Here is a 25,413-nt window from a genome sequence, read left to right on the forward strand (position 1 = left end):
CTTAGATGGTTCTTGGAGGAAGATAAATTTATGTGGGTCTCTGGGAGCATTGTAGTTGTACTTGCCATGTTAACCATTTATGAAAACTTAAAATGTGCAGTTTGAGGCTGCACATGCCCCAGCAATTATAACACCATCATATAGACTGTTTTACAGGGCTTCTGGTATGCAGGTGGTGTATGTAAAAAAAACATGTAATAACAGCTAACATTTCCACTCTGAAGTTTCATTAGTTCCTGAAACAGAGATGGCTTGAAAATCAATATGAAGTTCATTAGATTTTTTCGGAAATGTGTTTCAATTTAGTGGGTGAACAAGTTTCTCTTGTTTGAAATTCTAGCCTTGAAAGAAATAATTTCTACTAGATTATTTTAAAAAAAAAATCAGAGATTAAAATAAATTATGCTTGCATCAGTATTTAACATGGCAGGCAAGTGGAAAGAAAAGCATGTTTTCTTTAGGAATCTGAGTCTTAAAATAAAATAAACAATACATCGGCTTTCCAAACTTCCTGTTTCCTCCTTATGTCTACAGCCATATACCCAGCTTTTGCTATATGCAACTTACACTGAGTCACCATGCACTTGTATGCATTACTGTGTGAGCACTTCTTACAACATCACTAGTGGATACGTATTAAAAGGGACCCTGATGCAGTTTGAAAGGGTGTTTTATTGCCATAACAATCCATGGAACATTCCTGTTGCCTTTCAAACTTTGTATGAAACGCACCTAAATGATGATATTTTGTTTTTACATAACCCTTGCCGTTTGCCATTATATATTTGCCACAAAAAGCTCCATAACATGACTGATGTACCCTTGATGTCTGGGCCAGGCCCACCCAACCATTTTAACTACCCAATAATGAACACAACACCAAAATTGGGGTAGAAAAGGCCACAGCCTTTATTTATTTATTTTACCAAGCCATTGCCAGACAACCTAAACCAAAACTAGGTGCGTTAACAGGGCAATGACTGCCAAACTGAACACAATAAATAACATAAATAATTAACATGAATATATAACAAAAACCGAAAACACCCCTAAGCTATCCAGGTACCACCAACACAGGGGAGGACATACCCAGATGTCCAGACCTGAGGCTCCGAGCACCACCAGCAAGGAGCCTCCCACCGAAATGGCACCAAACCAAATTCCGTCCCCAACTGTGACAAAATTAACCGCCCCAACCAACACCACAAACAATAGGGAGGAAGGGTGGGACAAACTACACGAGGTAGGGTGACACACAAAATGGCCCCTAACCTAATGACTCCTACCCTTAAATAACCTCCCAAAACTCAAAAAATGCCGTCTGGCCTAGCCCTACTCGCCATCCCAGTCAAGGCTCACTCCGACACATTTTATTTGTTCAGTTAAAGTGGGCCAAGTTCTTTAACTCTTCTTGTCAGCCCTCCCATGGTGCTCACAACTAGACACGATTTTAGTTGTTGGTGGACTTGGTAGAGAAGCCATCAAACAGACTTAGCTTGCAAAGAGATTATATACTGATGGAAATAGCAGTGAGTTCGACAAGCAGAATGATGAAAGAGGTCACTGTACATCTTAAAATAAAAGGCTAATGGAGTTTATAGAATAAATGGATCAAAACTGAAAAAAGGAAAATACTATAGAAAGAAATATTACAAAATCGATTTAAGATATGTAAATGAAAAAAAAAATACATAGCTAAAGCTATTCCACGTATTGTGGAAGTAGCTGTAAAAGCTAAGTGCAAGTTTATTCCTAGCATGTGAGAATCCATCTAAAACATGCCATGTGATGCACGTTATGTGCTAAACTGTATGCATGCAATTGTCTATTAAAATAGATAATTGTAATTTGGTTAAGGCTATTTAAACTACAGCTAATCATCCATACCATACAATGGAAATAGCAAGTTTAAATATACTAGTCAATCCATTTGAGGAGTGTTCTTATGTCACAGCTCTGTACAATATAATGACAAAAATTATACTTTTCCCTTTTTTTAAGGTAACTAGAACTGTTTCATCACTCTTAATTCTTAGGCTTATATATAACTTGTTAAAAAGAGAGTCTGCTGTCCCAAACAGCCTCACCAGCGATGAATATAACTTGAACAGAAACTAGTTACCTGGTTAAAACACTGCAGCATACCTACTTTACCAGCGAAGCTGGCTAAAGTAGAGTAGATGGGTACGCCCAGTAGATGGGTACGCGCAAGCTAGAGATGTAAAAAGAAAATATGAGATGACAATCCACAATCAAATGCATTAAAGTGCATAATGTAATTATGTTTAGTAATATAAAATGACCTTTTTTGTATTCTGATATAATGTGTGAGAGGTGTTAGCAAGTCTGCGACGTGGAAAATGTTGAGAAGGAAAGAATTGGAGCAATACTGTAAGAGACAGAGGATGAACCAATAGGGGAGGTGGAAGGGAGGAATTATTTTTGGTCCACGAGCACATATATCTATAGACTTCATATTCAGTTTTACATTAGCAAGACTTCAGTGTAGCATTTTATGGATTTGTATTGCATGCAAACCATACATTGTGATACAATAATACATAATACTGAAATGTAACAACAACCTCAAATGAAGGTTTATTTATCAAAATAGTCAGAAATTAACAAATTCAATCTTTTGGGGTATAAAGGGGAGTCAACTCTTGGAATGTTGACCAAAAAAGGGAATATTCTCTCCTCTGGTCTCGCAACAGTTTTGTTTATTTTATTTATTTATTTATTTAACGTTTCTTCGTTAAACCGAAAGTTCTGCCTTACAATGTAAATGTGTGTGACAAGTGTTGTTGGTACCTTTTCAAAATTTCATCCATTTGGGAAGATGAAGGAAATAATAGCATGAAGTCTTAGTGGCAGATTCATTGTGTACAGTCTACTAGTAAACAAAAAATCCGGTAGGCATTTTCAGAAGGTTAACCCCTAATCAGTGACATAGGTCCTTTTAGGAACAGCTTGACAAGTCAAAGGCATCATGTGTTTCTAGCGCCATGTGGACTTTACCCAACTAATTACAGTTATGTAGATGTAATCCATTGATTATAACATGATTCCTGTATCATGAGCCACTACATACTTTGTGTATCAAGCAATACAAATGCCAATCATTTAGACTTTTGTCCTCTGTTTCTGTTTGCCCTTATAATCATCCCTTCAAAGCTTCTAAGGTTTAAAGGTAAATTATATTTCAAAGGCAGCTTGTTGTGTTAAATGCCATTAAATGCATTAACTATAATGAATGGCATTCAAAATATTTTTACCAGCCAAATTACCAAAATAAATATTAATGTAATGTTTTATATTTATGTTGATGATACACTTTTGTTTTGTTCCACTGTCTACACTCCCTGTCCCTTTGCCCACTATAAAACATTAAAATGTTAAATATATAATCAACAAACTCATTCGGGTCTTGACTATGTAATTTGTACAGTAGAGAACCAAACAGTGTGTATATATATATATATATATATATATATAATTATTATTAAAAAAACAGTCCTATAATTGCTAGCATTTTGTTTCTAAACTTAAGCCTTGACACAGAAAGAGTGATATCGTTAAGAGGCCAAGTTAATCTTTACACATGTTGATCCATGGAATGTTTAACAAGAAATAAACCTAGCTCAGATCTGTTTGATGAACAACAACCTGTCAGGCTTTTTAACGTAAAAATAAATACTTTGTAACAAATTCCCTTTAAACACCATTTACAGGAACTGAAATGCGCCGGGGGTCTCTGTTTGCCCAAGTACACGTACCTGTGTTCATAAACTAGACCCATCAGTTCTCTTCCATCTCTTTTCCTTTCAAGGGCCGAATAGCAATATATTTTTCGCCCTGAAGAAGGAGCTGAATTAGGTGATGATGATGAACAGTGTAAAAATTATACTTTATTTAAACGGGCCAGCTGAACTTTATAATAAGCGTGCTATTTGATGTAGTATAAACCTATGGGCAAATTATCAAAAGCAAATATGAAATAAACACAAACTTTCTGTTTTAAAAGCCAAAAAATCTGTGATAAACAGGCCAGTTATTCACATGAAAGTATGAACAAAAAAGTAACTTAAAAAAAAAAAAAGAAATGATGGAAAAACTGAGCCAAAATTAGACAAGGTGAAATATTAAGAAAAACATACATGACTGCTGTTTTATGTGAGGACTAACTCACATAAATTACATATCCCACCGTAATGCATAAGCATATGGGCTCAGCAGGGGAAAAATAACACAGATAAATAAAAACTAAAAATAATAGGCTTTTATGTGCTGAATGTCCCAGGTTTTCACTTAAAAACAGAGGGGAAATCATTAGTCAAATGGAATGATCCCAAGTGCCCCACACTGATACCTAAATTCTCCGTTATTGGCAGGTCTCTACCTGGAACATTAGAAAAGGCACGTTTTCCTGTTTTAGCAATTTTATGCATTAAACAGTCATGTCTGATGTAACATAATGCATCCTCCTGTGGGTGAACATGCAACTTGTAAAGGCATGTTTTCAGGGGCTGGCACTTTTTTCTGCTTTCATAGAATCAATGTTAGCCTTAATAGTAAGGTTCTTTTTGGTTTTTGGTAAAATACCAGCAGAGTTGCAACCATAAACACAGATACTACATTGTTGTATGGTGCTTGGCTAGTTTGTATGTGAGACTGCTTAGGGATCCAGCCTTAGTTACCAGTGGTAAAGATTTATGTCAATCGAAAATCAGGCAAAGCTTCATTTAGATCCCCTATTATTTCTATAATTAGGGCCAAGATCCAATTTAGTTTTTTTATATTATTCTATGAATATAAATTGACACGCACTCTGTTTGTTTGCTGAGACAAAAAAAAATGTATAGATTTTACTGTTGCCTCTGAAGAGTTTTTACTGGCCCAAAACTACTTTTTTTTTGATATGGCGGTTGACTTGGGGAAAACTCATTTCCATATGTAGGAACGGCTTGGGTATGTCACGGTGTAAATTACCAGGCACTCTGGGTTTTCCACTAAATAGAGACTTCAAAGCTAGCATTGAGTTAATACACAATAGTGTGTCTCAGAAAGCCTCACCAAACAATAATGCATATTAAAGTAACTTTATGAGTTTGCACAAGACCTGACTGACGGTAAGTATATAACATGACAGGAGATTGGCTACAAGGTGACACCATGACAATTTAATGGAATCTCTGGGCTATGATATGCATTAAAGTACATATGATGGCCAGAGAATCATTTTAACACCTTCTTACTATGACCTATATGAAGAGGTTAGTTGATTCTTCATAATACACATTTTAAATGCTATATTGTTGACCATGTAATACATGGCCAACAATTCCCTCTTATAGCCAATGTTATTTGCTGAATAACCATCCACAGTTTGTTTAGTGGCACTCACTTATCAACCTTTTTGTCTTAAACTTGGCCATAAATGGGGTGGGAGCTATGGTAAGTGATAGGATTTACTTTTGATAGGACATGCCTCAAGACCTCCAAAGTGTACCAGAATAAAAATCCTGGATACATGGAGAAAAACATTGAGGCGTAAGGCCTTAAGCAGAGGCTTCAGCCTTTTAGCAACAGTTATGAAGTTAATTCTTTATGGAAAGTCTGCTGGCTTTGCATGTTGTGACCTGGTATTAAAATGGCTATTTAGCAAATCACAACACATGTTTAAAGAGTAATTAGTGTTCACAAATTCTGACAAGAGCAAAGCTAATGTAAAACCTATATAACCGACTTGGTAGAAAGTAGGACGCACTAGACACACATAGAAGGCTAATGTTATCAGTTACGCCCCAGCATCCGAACTGGATAAGGAGCTAACAGGGCTCAGCCAGGGTAACAAAGTAGACTTCGTTATTCTTGTGTCAAGTCCTTGAGAATTCACAGAAGCTTGCAATGAATCCAAGTATCTCCTAGCCATTAGCATACAAGTCAAGGGGGATAAACCCTCCCAGGTAAATGTAGATTTATTTGCACCAGCACTACCAACATGATGCCCAGATTGAGACAAAAGCAATCTACAAAATTGCACCTAGTCCTCAATTACAGACACCTGCCAGACTGACTGTCTTTCTATGCTAAAAATGAGGAGGACAGCATAAAGTAAATTGTAATGATTATTCTAAACTGCTTGAGGGCAGGGATTGAAGTAATAACTTTCTAGCTTGCCCTTTTTTTTCCTGCAGTCAAAAACTGAAATGTTACTTGAACTGACCCTTGCCTTATTTTCTGGAAAGAATTAGGCGTATCTCATCCATGCTTAAATTCCTTCACTTTATTTACCTTTAACACTTCTGCTGCAAAGTGTCCACCACCCTGTCATACGTAGACTGAGCTGTGCTCTAGAGATAACCGAATGACGTCAGTTGGGTCACATTAAGGCAAAGCACAACAAATCTGTCTTTTCCCCAGATGGCTTTTCTGTTACTTATATGCCTTTGCACAATATTTGGGAGTTCCTCAGCCAATGAGCCATTGTTCTATGAGACGTTAAACAGAGCCGTTGCTGTGCATCTCGTCTAGTAATATAGGCAGTATGCTGGGAAAGAACAGAACCAGTGAGGTTTTTAGAGACTGCACAAAACAATTAGTGTATTAAACATCTAGTATGATTTTTCTATATTTTTTTTTATTACTGAAAAAAAAAAAAAATAAGTGTGTACAAACATGACCCTCCAAAAGTTAGGGGAAGTCTTTTCCCTTTTGAAGGTCATTTTGTTCTTTAATAGTATTATATTTGGATATTAGGCATGTGCTAGATCTGCAGTCAGTACCTGCTCCCTATGGCAATGTTGAAAGAGAAGCTACCACTGTGCATGAAGTTAGAGTATTTTCCCAAGTACAAGTGCTTTCCGCTGCTTGCAATAATAAGGGACACTGGATATAATATGTGGCATAAACATTTGCATGATTACATTGCATTCTGTGCTATCTGTAATGCATTCAGTGCTGTGCCTTTATTTCCAAGGGGCTTCTAGGCCACAAGAACTAGATTCTCAAATCGCAGAGAATCATGCGTAGGTGAGTACCCGTGTGACGCATAAAAATACATCGTAAAGGCTGTACTAGCTGTGTGAAGGTTTGCCCTATGCAAAAAAGCATTTATTAAGATGTGATGTATAATTGATTCTAGGATATGACAGATTTCTAATGCTTGCGCATTTTTGATCTATTCTCAGCATAGCTTACAATACCCTAAATAGCTAAAAGTATCATGATTTAATATGTCACTTCTGAAAAGATTGCTTTCTTGGGAGCCACATGCCTAGACAAATATTGTCTATTTTGAGACATATCTTTTCATTAACAGCTGTTATGTTTAATGTCCTCTGCTTCAAATAAATGAGCTCAATAGTAGGAAACCAAATCTCTTTAACAAAATAGATGTTTACATTCTAGTCATCAGACAGGAAGGAAGAATGAACAAACAAAGATGTAGGGGAAAGAGGAAAAAAGGAAGAGACTCCCAAGTCATGGTGTAACCTCCTGGACATCAAATATTCTGTTCTGTCTGACATCTTTGAAGGGTGCGTGGACACTTTTTTAAAAGCTAGGCTGACAGGTCTTCGGTATTGTAATGCAAGGCTCTTAGAACAGCTTTCTGCAGAGCAGTCATGATAATGTTAAAGTGCTTCCCCCACTTTGAGAGTCCAAATGTTTCAATCATTTAAGAAGAAACATTGTTGCATCCTGACTCTTAAGTGAACAAGAGCCTCTTTGATTTCGGCAGAGAGAGGGAGAGAGAAAAAGAAAACGAGGGAGAGGGGGAAAAGGAATAGAAGTCAAATTTGGGATTGTGCTGTTTAGAGCGGGAGGTCACAAGGCCTTAATGCATTTAGCATTGACTGCCCCCTCTTGTAGTGCGTCTATTAGTCAGTAATTTGATTTGTACCTATTCATTTGCAGTCCCTGCAGCAGCTCCGAGCTGGCCCCAAGTATAATTGGTGCTGTCTCTATTTTTTCTTCATTAGATTAGCCCTGACTCCTGGCCACTTGTTGTCTGCGCTTGTCTGCCCATTTATACAACCTAATGTAACACAAAATTCATTACTGATCACATTACTTTCAACTCTGAAGCCAGTCTTGTGATAAACATTTTCTTAACTGTTTCAAGACCAGCATTCAGCGGGCCAGAGTTGAGACAAAGACACATCTAGCAGAATGAGACAATCAATACTGCAATAATGCTAAGTAGATACAAATGCATTGACACAATACAAATAAGGCCACTGAGAATGACTTGCATCTGGAACCCACAGAACCTAAATGCGCATATACAGGCTAAAAATCATACCATGAAAGAACTTGGAGCTAATTTGAAGCATTCAGTTGGAGACGTTCATTGAGTTCTGGTCAAGGTCAAAATCTAATTTGCTTTATATAAAATGAAAAAACTAAGAGTTCTCCATCATGAAGTCTAGCCAGTACATCTGTCCAATTGCTGTCTTAGTTAAGTTATTCTCTGTGGCTGGTTTCAAGAACATGCAGCTGAATCTGCACGGTAAGGCCCACTATGGGAAAACTGAGCAAATCCTGTATATACCTGGATTGATTGTAGCCCGTTGGGCCATATTCTAGGGACATGTACGGTGAGACAATATTATTCACTGGCAGGAATAATAAGTTACTCATCTCTAGGAGTTGTAATTCTAGCTAGTTTGTACATTTTTCAAGATCTGCTACTGTATAATACGTTTACTGATATTCCTGAACAGCATTTTTCAGGACAGATAAAAAAAAATATGGTGGAAGGTACCTAATGTCTCAAATACTGAAATGTTCTTGGATAGCTACAGTCTCTTTTTGTTGATTTTCATGATCACAATGAAGACTGCAATATTGATTGACATTCATGCACATAGACAGTAAACCTCAATCCTCCTATAGGCTTTCTATAGAATAGCGTAAAAACATATCTTCTGTAGGATCCAGTCAGACTGGGCTTTTGTGGTTGAAGTAAGCTTTACTGCATAAGGCATACAAAGGCAGGCCAGGCCAAGACAAATTAGAACCATTTGTGTTTGTTAGAGGAGGAGTGACATACCAGCAAACAAAAGCTTTTGTCCTCCTATAGGAGTTTGTTAATTGCATAATTAAAAGTGAGCCGTAATCACTTGTGACAAAGGGCAGCGTTTTCCCTTGGTTCAGCTTGTCTCCAAATAACTGCTAACAAAAGCGGTATGTATTATACTGTTTATTTGTTTGCCTCAAGAAGTTGCATGAGAGGCCTTGGGCGCCTGTTCGTCTATTTGAAATCTCAACCCAAATTTGGTTTTGTTATTAATGTTGTCCTGGTGCTCTGAAGCACCTACTTAAGAAACTTGCATAGAAAAGTGAACTGGGCACTTATTTTATCAATAAAAAAAAAAGATATGAAAAAAGAATGAAAAAAACAAAATGTGCATAAAAGAATTTGATGCTATAACATATCTTCTATAATATCTGTGTTGTAATTCCAGAGAAATTCTCCAAATATATAAAGAAAAAATAAAAACACATACAATATAAACGTGTGACTCTGGATAATTTATATAAATAGGTATCCCCTATATTCCCATCACACTTGCACTTGAACAGGGGGTTATTTTAATTGCCCGAACATGTAAATCAATTAGCAGCAGACCTACTATTTTGAATATATACGTCTCTCCAAAGTCTAAATGAAATAAAACTAGGCATCGATTGTATAGTATTTTAAAGGGATACTGCAGTGGTAAGGATCTACGGTTATTTCTGTCAGGGAAGTTTATTTCAAAAAATAAACTAAATCCTAGAGGCTATAATCTAAAACTAGAAGGTCGGAGGCTTAGATGCAATGTAAGACAGAGAGGGTGGCAGATAAATGGAACAGCTTCTCAACAAAAGTGCTAGAGCCTAATGTAGTTAGGCAACAGACATAGGATAGGCATAAGGCCAAGATGAGACCAAGGACTGATTAAGGAAATCCAAGGCAGACTAGATGGACAAATAGCTCTTATCTGCCATATATATATATATGTTATCATCATATCTATGTTGCAGAAATACATCTCTTTTGTGTGAAACCAAAACAGTAGGCTATTTTCACCTGGTGGTAAACTGCTATAAGAACTGCTCAGCCTTTTATGTGTTTACGCTGCTTGCGCTAACAAAGCACATGATAGACTGCAGTCCCATAAAATCCTTTAACTTAGAAGCACTTTATTAGATAGACTTACTGGCAAATCTCAATAAATATGTAAGACTTACAGGCATTAATTTACATATATATATATACTCCCTCCAACATACCTTTCGTATAGCAAACATCTTGATATCTTACACTTCGATAGGTTAAGGTAAGAGAAGCTTTTTCGGCATTAGAAAGCTCTCCAGTTGCTCTGTTGCTCTACCCAATAAGATCTGTTCACGTAAAAAGGATAAATACTTTATTTTTCTCCTAAATATGCTGCTGCAATATTATGTCCACCCAGGCTGCTGCTACCTACTCCCTTAGTGTGTCACATCCAAACTGGCCATTAATTTGGACACTTTTATGTCAATGTACATGTAGCATGTAGTATATCGAAATAACTGATAATTAGAGATCTTGCTCTCTTTAGACCGAGATCTCCATAAAATTTGTCAGCAGAATTGTTTAAGGGTAAAGGGTGAAGGGAGAAGTGTGATCAGAGGAAAATAATTTGCTGCAAGACAGGGAAACAGAATGAAGAAGAGTAGTGCTGAGGTGAGATGGATACAAAGAGGTTGAGGAGCTAAGATTGACTGAAGGTAGGTAGATCCGAATGATATCAGAGGAGTAGGCTAAAAGCGTAGGAAGGGAAGGTAAGAAGGTAGAAAGGAAGTTCAGGGAATTGTAAAAATGCTCCTGCCTTGGGTGGTTATGTTTACCACTATTATATTTTGCATTCATTGGTCACAAACTAATAATCATAACACAGTGATTGTCTTATAAAAACTGAGTTAAAAAAATGACTACAGTTTTTTGTGGGGGGATGGATTTCCTACCATATTGATATAATTCGGTAATGCATTGCATAGCACAATTCAGAGCCCATAACAATAAAAATGGTCAGACGGGATCTCGAGGCTCTTCAGTGTAGGATTCATTAATTGCTTAACTGCACCAACTGTATACATTAGTTTATATCTTTGTACCATGATGCGTCAACTCTGTATGTTTGTATTAATATGGTTGTGCAGAAAGTCAGAGATAAAAATCTAGCGAATGCTTTAGCTTTGCTATTAAGAGACAAATTACATTTTTGCTCTTAAATAAAAACCAGATGACTCTTAGGAAACCCAGGCAGGCATTCTGTAAGTGAGAATTTATCTTGCAATCTGAGTAAACAATGTCTCATCATTTAACAGTTATTATAAATAATGGCTTTTTAAGCGCTTTGTCGGGAGCTTATAGGCTCCACATAGTTGTGTCACAAGGGGCTGGACTGAGAGGGAGAATTCTATGACATCTTGCAGGCATCCGGTCATAGACATTGTGCATCCTGAGCTGCCTGTGTTGTATGAGTTTGAGTTGGATGAGTTTTTATCCCCCCGTCGTGTCTTACAGCATCCATGAACTTGAATTAGGATGCATAAGGGAATAAAAAGGAAAATAAAGGCAATGTGACTGCTTATTTCATTACTAGCTGGGCACATGAAAATACTAAGCTAAACAGCATTGCGTTCAACAGTCCTGTTCACATGAACCATACTAGGCCTTAACCCTATTGCGACATTGGCTAAAAGTAAAAATAGCATGATTTTTACAAAATGACTTAAAGTGGATCTGTCGCTTACCTTTTAGAGTTTACGGATTGAAATATAGAAGTTAAAAGCCTACCTTACATGTATACGACTTTGAGCAGCCATCTTAACTTCCTGTTTTTATGGTCCACATAATTACTTCTCCCAATTCATTTATTTTGTTAATTTGCTCTCCCTGTTTGGTGGTTCATGCAGCCTTTCTGAAGGTTTGTGAAGGAAACGGGAGGACTGACTTTACTACTTTACCTTACCTTTTATATATAACACTAATTGTAATCATGCTAATAGCTGTGGTAGCAATAATTCCTCTTTTTTCTACTGCTCTTTGGAGTTGAGGTTGTGAGGAACTCGGTGAACAAATTGTTGCTAAAATGAGGGTTTAACTTTTCTGGAGGACATTATGCATTACGTGAATAAAGAGTTAAATGGCGTTATTTCCACATGCAAGAAAACAACACCAGAAGATGCAAAGGGGCTTGGACCAAAACCTGCAGAAATTATGACTCAAGCAGCAGGCTTCATCAATAAATTAAACTCTTATTTTTACAGTAACTGGAATGCTTTAGATGAATGATTCAAATTGGGAAATCATTATTTATACCCTGATTGTTGTTCTATTGGCTCTGCAAGTGATACAATGCTACCACAGGTGTTTTTCTGCTAAGGGGACAGGACAACGTCACCTTTTGTACCATCAAATCTTGGGTGAGAACCTCCTTCCCTCAGCCAGGGCACTGAAAATACATCGTGGATGGGTATCCTAGCATGACAATGACCCAAAACACACGGGCAAGGCAACAAAGGAGTGGCTCAAGAAGAAGCACATTAAGGTTATGGAGTGGCCTAGCCAGTCTCCAGACCCAAATCCCATAGAAAATCTGTGGAGGGAGCTGAAGCTTCGAGTTGCCAAATGTCAGCCTCAAAATCTTAATGACATGGAGAGGATCTGCAAAGAGGAGTGGGACAAAATCCCTCCTGAGATGTGTGCAAACCTGTTGACCAACTACAAGAAACGTCTGACCTCTGTGATTGCCAACAAGGGTTTTGCCACCAAGTACTAAGTCATGTTTTGCAAATGCAAATCATTTTATAACTTATTTGAAATGCGTTATTCTGGATTTTTTGTTGTTATTCTATCTCTCACTGTTCAAATAAATTATAGACTGATCATGTCTTTGTCAGTGGGCAAATGTACAAAATCAGCAGGGGATCAAATAATGTTTTCCTTCGCTGTATTTAATATATGTTAAAAGGGTCACATCATTTTAATGAATAGCATGCCTATATTTATTGCTTGTAGTATAGCAGTATTATGCATTATTCAGCATTCAATTTGCATAATATAAAATTGACCATATACTTTACCATTATAAAATGTATATCGTGTTTTTTTATTACTCATAGGAGTAGATAAAATTGTACTAAAGCATTGCTGTTGACAGTATATTCATTAGACAGGCTGGTTTCTTGTATAAAACTTGAAATTTAGAAATTGAACCTTATTTATATAACAACAAACAGACAGGGGTTTGTTTGTTATATAAATAAGGTTCAATTTTAAAATGGTGGATTTTTTTATTTGAGGTGGTTTTATCTGTAAACACTCTAATTTGGCACAACTAATGAGGACAATGTGTGCAATCAGTGTGATACATTTATGTTGACTGTAAAGCAAAGCCCAATTTCACTGTAATGCTCTCTGGTACTTAGCTGCGTTGAACTAAAAGTGATGTCACAGCATGACATCACGTCTGGTTCAGTGGTTCGACTGAATAATGAAGTGTACCTTTTAGGCCTGTTGGTCTGCCCAGACCTCAAACAATGGAGCAATTTACCTAATCATATTTCTATTTTAGTTTTGAGACACCATAGCCCCTTTAACTCTACTTAGGAGTGTGTCTAAGAGTTAGTGTGAAATCCATGCCACATATTACTTTCTGTCAGCCTTTAATGTATTCTTCTGGGTTTTTTTTTAGACCATTCTAATTCATAATCAGAGTTCAGGTATTGAAGGCAATTAAACTTTTGTTCCATATAAGCTTAGGAAATGTTGTCCTCACCACAAAGTACATCATTTCTGCTAAAGGACTGAATGAAAAGATAGTGCCAAGTTCCCAAGTATGTTCTGTATCCATGTTTGTCTGCTGCTGTTGTTTCCAGAAACAACCTCATGCAAGTAATTAGATCTATTTTCATCTGGTAACACTGTCATATTTCACTTTATGCAAGGACCCTTGTCTCCTTGATCCTATGGTGACTTATATATTATGTCTCTAAGATGCTGACATTGTACCAAACGGCTTTGATGCATTAAGAAGAACAAAAAAGTAAAAAAGACATTGCACCGAGATATATATTAAATGGTAGCAGAAATTAAAAATAGAGGGGAAAATATGCAACGTTATTCCAGGTTTCAAAGACCCAGTGCTTTGGAAAGTGACTGACGTGTGAAAAGAAGCTACAATTAGCTCTTTCCCTCAGCACTTCCATTCAGTCAAGGGTCACTCTTTCTGCAAGCTAAGGCCTTGAGCATAATGTGTTGCGACATTTGGAGACGATGAAGAATAATTCCTGCATTCAGAGTTGGTGCTGTTTCCCTACTAACCTCGACACATCAGGCTGGCTGTCATTGTATCATTTTTCTGCCACGATGTACAGGAGTTTGTGCAATTCTCAGTAGGTAGAGTAAAGGGTCATCTCTTCCAGCAAATGGTTTTTTAAGGATATTTTTGAAATGGTGCTTAACAGCCCGCTGAAGGGGAAGTCAAACAGAGAGAAAGGAAAAACCATTAAAAGAAATAATGCACTAGAGAAGAGATTTTTTTTATTTTAGATCAGACATAAAGAAAATACCATGACTTCAAATGGGCCACTCCAGCAAATGTACAAAAAGAAACCCAGCATAATTTATGAGTGTTCCGGGCAAAAGATGACTATATAGATTTTCTTAAGGCATTGAATTAATGTGCCATAAAAATGCTTTAACATTTGTGCTTAGCAATGCTTGATTTCTTTTTTTCTATTTTGTGAAACTTGTGTTCACTTATAAAGCAGACTGACAAAGTAAACATGGCTGATAACAAATACGTATTTTCTGGTGAAACAATAGGCTACCACTTCCTCATATGCCGTATGTATCTAAAACATTTAAACATATGACATTATTTTCTCATAATACATAGTGCACTTCTAAAAGCAAGGCATATAAATATATATATATATATATATATATATATATATATATATATATATATATATATATAGTAGGTGGAGTCCTGTGGACTGGATGAACTAGGATCCAGGAAATGTTGGGATGCGTGGTGGTGGAAATAAAAGCAGTGTTGGCATAAGCCTAGAGCAAATGGCAGTGTGAAAGAAATAATGTTTTATACCAAGAGCAGGTCTTACTCACATATGCTTGCCCCCCAACTGTCCTGCTTTGCAGGGGCAGAGGAAGGGTGAGGCCAGGGCCGAACTGGCCCACCAGGATACCTTGAAATTTCCCAGTGGGCCGGCAGGTCCGTGCAGACGGCAGACGAGCGGGATTGAAAGCGTCTTCCGGCCACTGTCGCCTAATGAAATTAAAGTGGCTGGCGTGCACACACCGCGCCGCCCAATGGCCGTGCCTCAGCTCTTCATCCCACCCCTTTAAGACGTGGGACGAAGTGCACGCCAGCCCCTTTAATTTCATGAACGCCGGCCTCCACCTGCTGCCCCCACCAGACACCAGGGAGTCAGAAGCAGTGGCAAGTCGGGGTGGGGGGGGAGTGTTATATGGGGGGGCATAAGGCTTTTCTGGAGGCAGAGTGCCCCATGACATGCCTTTCAACCCTCTTTATGCCACTCTGCCTCCAGAAATGCTTTTTAACTCCCTATATGTCACTCTGCCTCTAGAAATGCCTTTTAACACCCTATATGCCACTCTGCCTCCAGAAATACCTTATACCCCGCTCTATGCCACTGTGTCCCATGAAATGCCTTTTAACCCCCTATATGCCAGAGTGGCAAATAGGGGTATAAGGCATTTCTGGAGGCAGAGTGGAATGTAGGGTGTTAAAAGGCATATCATCGGACAGAGTGGCATATAGGAGAGCATAAGGCATATCAGGGAGGCAGAGTGTCATATAGGGGGTATAAGGCATTTCTGGGGCAGAGTGGCAAGCCTGGGGGCAGATGTGCATAACTGGGGGCAGTGTACATGTATATGTGTCTGTATAAGGGCAATGTACATGTATGTGTGTGTATCAGGGCAGTGTACATGTATGTGTGTGTAAGGGCAGTGTACGTGTATATATGTGTGTAAGGGCAGTGTACATGTATATGTGTGCGTGTAAGGGCAGTGTATGTGTGTAAAGGCAGTGTGTAGGGGTCCTGGCTTACATTAGCCTTTTTTAATAAAAAAAAAAATCTCTGCTGCTGTGGACTACTCTTCCAATGATGCTCAGCCAGCATTATGGTGGACACCTGGCTGGCTGAGAATCATATGAGTTTTAGTTCACAGCTAGCATCTGCAGCTTTACTGTTGCTGTACTTACCATGATGCTCAGCCAGCATCATGGAAGTAGTATGTCTGGCTGAGCCTTATGGGAATTCAATTCAATGTGTTGGTTATTTTTAATATGCATGACTGTGCTTACAACAATGAAGCGTGTTTTAAGTGGCGATGCAAGCGTGACATTTTAAAGAGCAATTGCTTGTATTGGTGAGTTCCGCGAGATTTAAAAAAAAAGTGTCCCTCTTTCACAATTTGAAATATTGGGAGGTATGCGTATGTTTATTCCATGGGTTATGACCGGCTGAATTAAAAATAACTATAGTTTCTCACAAGACATTCTTCTTTCAGCTTGTTTCCACTCTATGGATGAAGAAACAAAGGGTGCCAGGTTAGGGTGATTTATTTTGTCGTGGCCTATGTATGTTAATGCAAATTTCAAAAAGGTATGAGAAAGATCTGTGCTTTTGAAGGTATAGATTCACCTCTTCCACCTTAGACCACCAGGGAAGTTGCCCCATTAACCCCCAAAACATACAGATAAATGAACATGTCTTCTTGTCTCGCAATGATATCCCTGCTTTGCAGACAAGCTAATGGGGTTGTGGAGACATGTAAATATCACCTGGCCTACTCCTGGATCCCAGCAGATTAGGACCCTGATGGCATAGGATATTTGGGAGATGTAGTATATGCTCTACGAGTCATTGTGCCACTTTGTGCTCTAATTTAATTATGGTATCCATCATTGTGATGTGTAAAGGGGACTAAAAATGGTAGCTTTATCACATGGGGAAATATACTGAAAGATTGCAAGCCATCAACAAAGATGTTTATGGAAATTACCAGCATTTTTTAAAAAACAACTATTACATTAAATTAGGGTAGGTTTAAAGATCGGTATGACATGTCTGCATTTATAATGATAACAGTCAGCAAAATAATTGAAAATCACACAAAATGACAAGCTGCTACAGAAGGGGAAGAGGGGCCTGCTCCTGCAAGTTTACAATCTAATAGTGATTTTGTTCCGAAAAAAAATCCAATTTATACTAGCTGTACATCTGTGTTCTAATAAGATCTTAAATAGGGAATCTGCTTGCATATTGTATGTTGATGCTCCTTAAACCACAATTACAGACCAGAGGAATTAATTTTAGGCTTTTACAGCAGTGGATGGGTTAAAAAATAATCCCAGATGCGTGTAGATTATTTGAATGATTGGAACACTCCTTTTGTCCGATAAGCAATTACTACGGAAACAAGTAAACATTTAAGGCGTTTAGCGGCCTTAATGATGTTTGATTGGACCGGTACTCTGCTCTGCTTTGCTAGAGATGGCTGCGTCGCTAGTGAAAGCTCTGACGCGAGATATTTAACCAAAGCCAGCTGTGGACTGCAGGAGATGAAAGCACAAAATCAGACAGGATAAGTACAGTATTAGTGTGGGATACGCCACTCATTGCTGATTTAAATTACTGTTTTCACTTCCTGAACTTATGGGAGACTAGGGATGTTGAGGCAAAAAAAAATAAAGAAGCTTATGCATGGACGGTTTTGCAGAAAATGCTGGAGGAACATTTTTATTGACTATGGCTAAAACCAATGTCTCCAGATCTCTGTCTGCACTGACTGTATCTAGTGCAGTTTCCCTTCCATATTCCATGTCCACAAGCCACATTACAAACGGTGACATACATGTGGTGAATATTTTGTTCCTGTAGGTGTGAATGCCAGAAAGGCCGTTTGGCTGAGGTTATTGTCTAAACGGAGTGCTAGTTTAATAGAGACCTTTATTCTGCTGCGAACTCCTCCACGACTTCCCTGTGTGCTTTAAATGTGAGACTGGTTTTACACGCAGATACTACAGGAGCGCTTTGTGTTCCAACACAAACGACCCTAGTAATAGAAAATGACAGAGGAGTCATTAGGTGTTAAACACTGTGTCTCTTTCATAAACCTGTACTAACAAAAATACCCAGGTTAAAGCGTGGAAAGATGGTATACACAGTTTATATGGCTGAATGTTTGACTTGAGATCTGTGAAACAGAATGTTAGCTTCAGAGCAAAAGCATGCCTGAGATGTGCCCCCTAACCAACTAGTTAGCTTACACTGGCGTAACTACATGGGTCGACCCCTGCGGCCCCTTGTTGTTGTCTACTCGTACCAATTCAAAATAATTTAGAAAGAACCCTTCCGACTTGGATCGGTGTGGCCCTTTCTTAACTATTTTGAACCAGCACAGGGAGACGGTGAAACCAAGGCTGCTTTCGGGAATGTATGTATGTATGTTTGTATGTATGTATGTATGATTGTTAGCATGGATGTATAATTGTGTGTGTTACCCAACAGGTTTCAGTGTACAAGCGCCATTTTCAAGGTTATGCATTGTTAAAACAAGCAATATATATAATATATATATATATAAAAAACCCACATTATGTTTATACTATAAGGAAAGATATTTGGATCCAAATGATTAGTCCTCCCCATTAATGTATGTCTGCCCTTTAATACGGCCGGATGTCGCCATTTTTAGGTAACGGTCCTTGATTTTTGTACCCAGAGATGTCTACCATTCGTCTGAAACAAAATTATTCAGAATTTGAATGGTCTTTTACTTTCACTACCATAGACGGTACGATAGTCAACATCAACACTGCATTCCCGTAAGTTACCTATAAATCATCATATCTCCCTACAGTCTTGGTTTACATGTGACAGTCCTCATTTTGTGTGGTCTGTATCAGTGATATTAAATGTAACATAAATGCCATTATTAAGCATTATTTAAGCTATGGTTATACCTCAATCAGAAGTTTGCTTTTTATGTGCGTTCTTTATTGTGAATACATTTATAAATACTTCTACTAAGTTTGATGGTACTAAGTTCTGATTCTTTATATGCAAAATGTTAGAATTATGTAAAAGTGTCCCAGGAATTTATTTTTAAAATCTATCCTGTTTTAGTTTTTTGTCAATCTGCTGATTCTTCTTGATAAACTTTTTCTTTGTGTTTTTATTTTTTTTTTAAATAACGCTTCCTTACTTGCACCAAAATTGTTACTACTTTCAACAAAAAAAGGGTATACTCCATTAAAAACTCCAGTAAATGATAATGAGGTACAGCATATCATCTTATATAAACTCTGTGATTTCTAGCACTTGACTGGGACAAAAAGTTTATGTTACAGCCTTATGCCTGCACATTATCCACACACAAGAAATGATTGGGAGATTAGACCTACTGATTGAAATACCAAACTATTTATTTATATTTCCTCTGAAGTGATGGGCTAAGTAACAAAATGGCATCACATCACTCAGAAAAAAGTCAAGCAAAGTTACATTAGGGATAAACTTACAAACACAATCTTTATTGAAACCCACACCCAGAAATTTGTGAACCGTGAGCAATAAGCAACAGAATGCTAATTGTAGGTGTTATACAGGTAATCCACACCCAGTTGTGTCTCCACGAGTGCTATAAAGTAGCTTGGAGCCGAGAGTCTCCAAGCGATTACTTGATAAGGGTCTATTCAACGAAAAATGGAAATGAGCTGCTCCCAAGAAGCATACCATATTCTTGAAAAAGAAAGATTTTAGGAAAGATTAAATGGGTTCAAATTCATTGCTAAATAGCTGAAAAGAAAACACGTCGTGCTCATTTAATCAAAGTTATTAAACAGGAAACGCATCCGGTCTCCTCAGTTACAAGCAAATGCCTATACTAGTAAGATAATGTGCAAAGATTGGATAATAAGAAAGCAAGCACATCTAGAGGAAGCCACAAAGCCTGGAATTAAACAAACATTTTCACAGAACTAGTTAATGAGCAATCGTTTCTTTACAAACGTCTAGCCAGGTCTGAAACATCTAAAAGTAGGGCGACAGAAATGAAACCCTTTTGGGGATTTTTTTTTTCCTAGGAACTGTGCTACTGATGTACTTGTGTGTGAGTCTGCCTTACACAAATTGTGTGAAGAACACCATGCCCTGCCGAATGCTACATATTGGTGCTTTCATTATTATTATTATTATTATTTATTGTGTGTATATATTGCTGTTATTCAGCAGCGCTGTGCAATGAGTAAAGAGGACATAACAAGTAGTAACTGAACAACAAGTGAGGTGGGCCCTGCTCAACCGAACTTACAATTTAGAGTAAAGAATGGATCTTAACATTTTGATGTTGTCAGTACTCCTTCCAATTTTACTTTATTAAGCTGGTGAGTGGTGTTGCCTCTGGTTTTGAGGTTATACACTTTTCTATCTGAACTGGCCATCTGGCAAACCAGGCAAATGCCTGGTGGACCAGTGGCACCACACTTAGCTTTGTTGCCATTCAGGGGGCATATCCAGACCTTCAACATGCGGCCACACACCGCAAGAGTGTAAGACCATAGAGTGTGGTTGCACGTATGCCGCTGGTGGTCACGTGTACTTGGTGGCCTTTTAAGAACCCGTGTCACTTGTTATTCCAAGTCATGTTCTGATGAATGTACTTAAAAAAGGTGATCAATTCCATGTTAAAATTAAAGTTCTTCACATATCATTTTTGTTCAGCATGTCTCTGCAAGCACACACAGTTTAGGACTGTTTAATTCTGAAAAATATAAGCATTGTGAAATCCTAAAAAAAATAGAAAATTTATTTAAGACAACGAATTGTTTATATTTTTATATATGAGGTAATGATACACAAAACTGAATACAGATAAATAGACAACTAGTTAAAGTGTGTTGCTGAACACAACCTCAAGATAAAGCCTGTCTGGGGGGTGGGTTACAATATTACCGTGTACTGGGGTTCTGTAATTTTATAACATCTGTCACACACACAGTGGAATAAAAAATCTATATTAAATCATGCTGTCAGCATTAATGTAGAATATGTGCATTTTTTTCATCATGACATGTTATTAACAGATGCACCCGTTTGTGCAATACTGTCACTATTGCAATAGCTTTATTTACAGGGGCAGAGATGCTTAAGTGCTTCTTCTGTGAACGCGGTTTCTATGAACCCCAAAGATTATTATAATTATTATCTTTTATTTATATAGCACCAACAGTTTACGCAGCGCTTAATACAATACATAAATTCAAGGGGTATGACAAGACAAGAATTGACAGACTAAGACAAACCGATACATTAGGTGGAGAGAGCCCTGCTCGCAAGCTTAGTCTTGAGGACATCATTTAATTGAGAAACACTGCTCATCCTCTTACATGGCAGCTGCCAGCTAACTTCTGTGATGTGCATACTCATTCACCTCCTTGTACTGCATTCAGGATTGAACCCCATGGGGGAACTTGCAATTGACAGACAAGCTAACATGCCTTCCATGTTAAAATTTTAGGGATTGTTTTTTTTCTGGGGTAACTTAAGGCCAAATTTCGGCTCCTTATGTAGGTTTACATGTATTCCCTTTTAGTAAATGTGTCTTGGACAGTACTGGGTACTGCCATTAAGCATGCTGCCTCCCAAATGTGTTTGGTCTCCATTATTACTGTCCACTTTGCTTAACTCCCCCACTAGGCTTTATGTTTATGGACAGTGCTGGAAACTTTGGACAGAGATGTGGCTACCCTACTACAATCTTCTAATGTTTATGTATAAGCTTTCTGAAAATGGAATCTCTACTTGGAGACGGAAATAATTTCTTGTGCAACATATAAATACAAGTTTCTCTGTTATCTGCGCCTAATGTTAATATAGAATACAATAAAGAGATACTGGGGAAATAAGTGGACAATAACACGTTTTTGTAGATGGAGTGAAAATAAATAGACATTCAATGAGAATGATTGGGGTGAATGCATACATGCACATAGAAAGATAAATATATAGAAAACAAGTAATTTAGAGCCATGGGATATAATTCCAGTGGTCAGTAGCAATTTTAAGTTGCCATTGTACTCCTCAAAGAAGAATTCTCGTCTCAATGATAGAACCATAGTTCAATCTAGAACTAAAAAGTATCTATTTTTATAATTGCCTAATGATTGATTTTCACATTATTAAGGTTATGATATTTTATTTCTGTTTACTGTAAGCGAAAGCAAAAAAAAACATGTTAAATGTCATAAAGAGTACAATACTTAATATTTTGGGACAGCCTTGAATGTGACAATTTCACTTTAAATTCAATGTAGAATTATTAATTAAAGTACCTATGTTCATTGGATCAACATAGGAAAATATATAAAGTTACATAAGTTTCATGGACCTTAGAGGTCAGTTCTTCGGATGAAATGATTCCATCTTAAGAGGAGATGTCTAAGGTTCTGAAAGCTTATCCTGAGTAGAAAGCTTTCCCTTTTTTATCTCATTTATGTCTGTTTTTCTAAATAACTGTATATTTTATACTTATTACCAATAGTCACTATAAAGTAAAGCCAGTAGAAATTATTTTAATGTAGCTAGCTATGACTACATGATATTGAGATTACAATGAACTTTTCCCCCTCAATTATTTGTTGATGCTGGTTCCTTTGAACACTGACATATGGTGAAAATTTAGTTGAAATTTTTTCTTGTTTTAATAAGGCTTTTTTTTTTGTTAGTAGCATACACATATTTTTGTTTTGTTTTTTACTTATACACGTCAGTTATAGTGACATGCTTAAAGGAACGGTCTAATGTCCCAGGCAGGCTCACCAACAAAGCAAGCATATAACATTTTTGAGTCATTTCATATGTATTTGTAAAGAACGTTAAAAAGAAAATAATTAAGAACTGCATAATTAAAACTGCATCTCCAGATCTGAAGTGCTAAGCCATCTCTGTGGTCCAGTATTCCATGCCATTGATTAGCTGTGGGAGTCCTCTTATTAGATATGTAATGGCTGATATGTCACCTTAGACATGTAGGATAATAATTGTGTATTGGATAATAACTGTGTATTGCACTAGCTAGCATTACACAGTACCAACCAGGGGCATAACTAGAAGCCTCAGGGCCCCGGTGCGAGAATCTGTTAAGGGCCCCCCTCTCACTATCTACCCTCTCTCTATGCCCCTTCTCACTATCTACCCTCTCCCTACCCCCTTCTCACTATCTACCCTCTCCCTACCCCTTCTCACTATCTACCCTCTCCCTATCCCCTTCTCACTATCTACCCTCTCCCTATCCCCCTTCTCACTATCTACCCTCTCCCTACCACCTTCTCACTATCTACCCTCTCCCCCTTCTCACTATCTACCCTCTCCCCCCTTCTCACTATCTACCCTACCTTCTCACTATCTACCCTTCCCCTACCCCCCTTTGTAGTTTACTTACCATGTTGAAGTCCTGTGGTGGGAGCGCAAGGCCTCTGTCTCGCTTCTGTGCCGTGGTGCACGCGTCTTCACTGCCGAGCGGCAGGGAGCAAAGGACACAGAAGGATTCTGAGCGGTTGCTGAAAACGACGGCTCGGCCCCTTGGGCCCCCTGACTGGCAGAACTCCAGGGCCCGGTCGCAGTTGTGACCCCTGCGACCCCAGTAGTTCCGCCACTGGTACCAACCTATGAATCTATTGTCTCATGATTTGCGATTGTTGCATTGGATGAGGGATCCTATTTCTTTTTTTTTACCCAGCCTGGGGTTTGAGATATCTTACTTTGCTCTGAAGGCCTAGATATGTGATGGGTATCAATTCGACTACATCTTGTGAAAAGTTTGTTTCTAAATGTTTTTATTTTCTTTTTAAAGTTGCAACAATAAAGATCTGATAGATAAATTACTATAACCTGTTGTATGAAATGTATCCTTGCAAAAATAACCACCTCTTTATTGTTTTGTATTCCTGCAGAACTTCAACGAGACGGAAGCATAGAGACATTAAGTAATAGTTCTGGATCAACCAGCGGAAGCATTCCACGCAATTTTGATGGATACAGAATGACGCTACCAACTAATGAAAGCCAACCCCTTAGCCTGTTCCCTACTGGAATTAATTAAAAAAATTTATTTAATCAGTTATGACTTTAAATGGGTAGAAAAGGGTTTTAATTGTTTCTATGAAGTGTGTTTTTGTTCTGTTTTTACACATTAATAGTCCCAGTTTCCTGATTGCTCATTGTACAAATTTGGGCGGATACATATAGCGTAATGGGATGACTTTTTTTCTGCAGTATTTTTTATTTTTTTGTCTGTGCATTGATGCATAGAAACAGGGATTTGCTTGAAAGAATAATACCACATATACAATTTTAATGTGAATTTCCACCTGTATACCTTTGTTAATCAGCATGACCTACACAGACTATCTCGGTCTGAATGTGCATAGGGAATTAAATCGTCTGCTTATACAGATGCACAATACATTATCTTATTGTATTACATTTGCAATGTTTATTATTAGATTATGTTTATATGTGTAACATTTTACTTTGATTTCCTAAGTAATAAATTAAATAGAGGGTAATTGTTTATTGCAATTTTTATATTATGTTAACTTTCAGCAAGTGGTCTATCAAAGTACAGGTAGTAATGCAGAAATTGGAACTGTCCAACTTGTCATTGTACAAATATCCTCAAGTAACATTACAGCCAAAAATAAGCAAGGTTTATTTACGTTTATAAAGTACCGTATTTTCCGGCATATAAAACGACTGGGCGGATAAGACAACCCCCAACTTTTCCAGTTTGGGTTATACTCGCCGTACAACAACCAGCCAATCACGGCAAGCGATGTACCTTACCGGTGATTGGCTGGTTGTTGTATACAAAGCCTGCTTGGATTGGGTGGGTCAGCTCTCCCTAACATATGCCTGTCCACACACACATGTATAGACATACACTGCCCTCACACACCCCTTCCTTTACACACATATACACATACACACCAGCTTACAAACACACATATACACATACACTGCCCTTACACACACCTGTCCATACACATACACTGCCCATACACACACACACATATATATATATCTACACATACTAACATACGCCTGTCCATACATACACATTTATACACTGCCCTCACCACACACCTCTGCCTTTACACACACACTATATATATATATATATACACACCAGCTTACAAACACACAAATACCTACACTGCTCTTACACACACCTGACCATACACATACACTGACCTTACACATACATATATACACAGACACTGCACTTACACCCCTTTCTCCCCATCTCTTACCTTTCTC

General features: G+C 37.8%; 1 protein-coding gene across 1 annotated transcript in view; it reads left to right on the forward strand.

Annotated features, from left to right (window-relative positions):
• LOC149286273 (BCAS3 microtubule associated cell migration factor-like) overlaps nt 1–24,196 on the forward strand; it is a 523,731-nt gene extending 499,535 nt beyond the window's left edge. The window contains exon 24 of the mRNA XM_089494317.1: nt 24,048–24,196. Within this exon, the coding sequence (XP_089350443.1) occupies nt 24,048–24,196 (149 nt within the window). The remainder of the gene's footprint in view (nt 1–24,047) is intronic.
• The last annotated feature ends 1,217 nt before the right edge of the window (nt 24,197–25,413 follow it).

The sequence above is a fragment of the Sceloporus occidentalis genome, unplaced genomic scaffold (genome assembly GCF_023333645.1).
Source record: "Sceloporus occidentalis isolate IW3139 unplaced genomic scaffold, rSceOcc1.0.p SCAF_71, whole genome shotgun sequence".
Taxonomy (NCBI): Eukaryota; Metazoa; Chordata; class Lepidosauria; order Squamata; family Phrynosomatidae; genus Sceloporus; species Sceloporus occidentalis.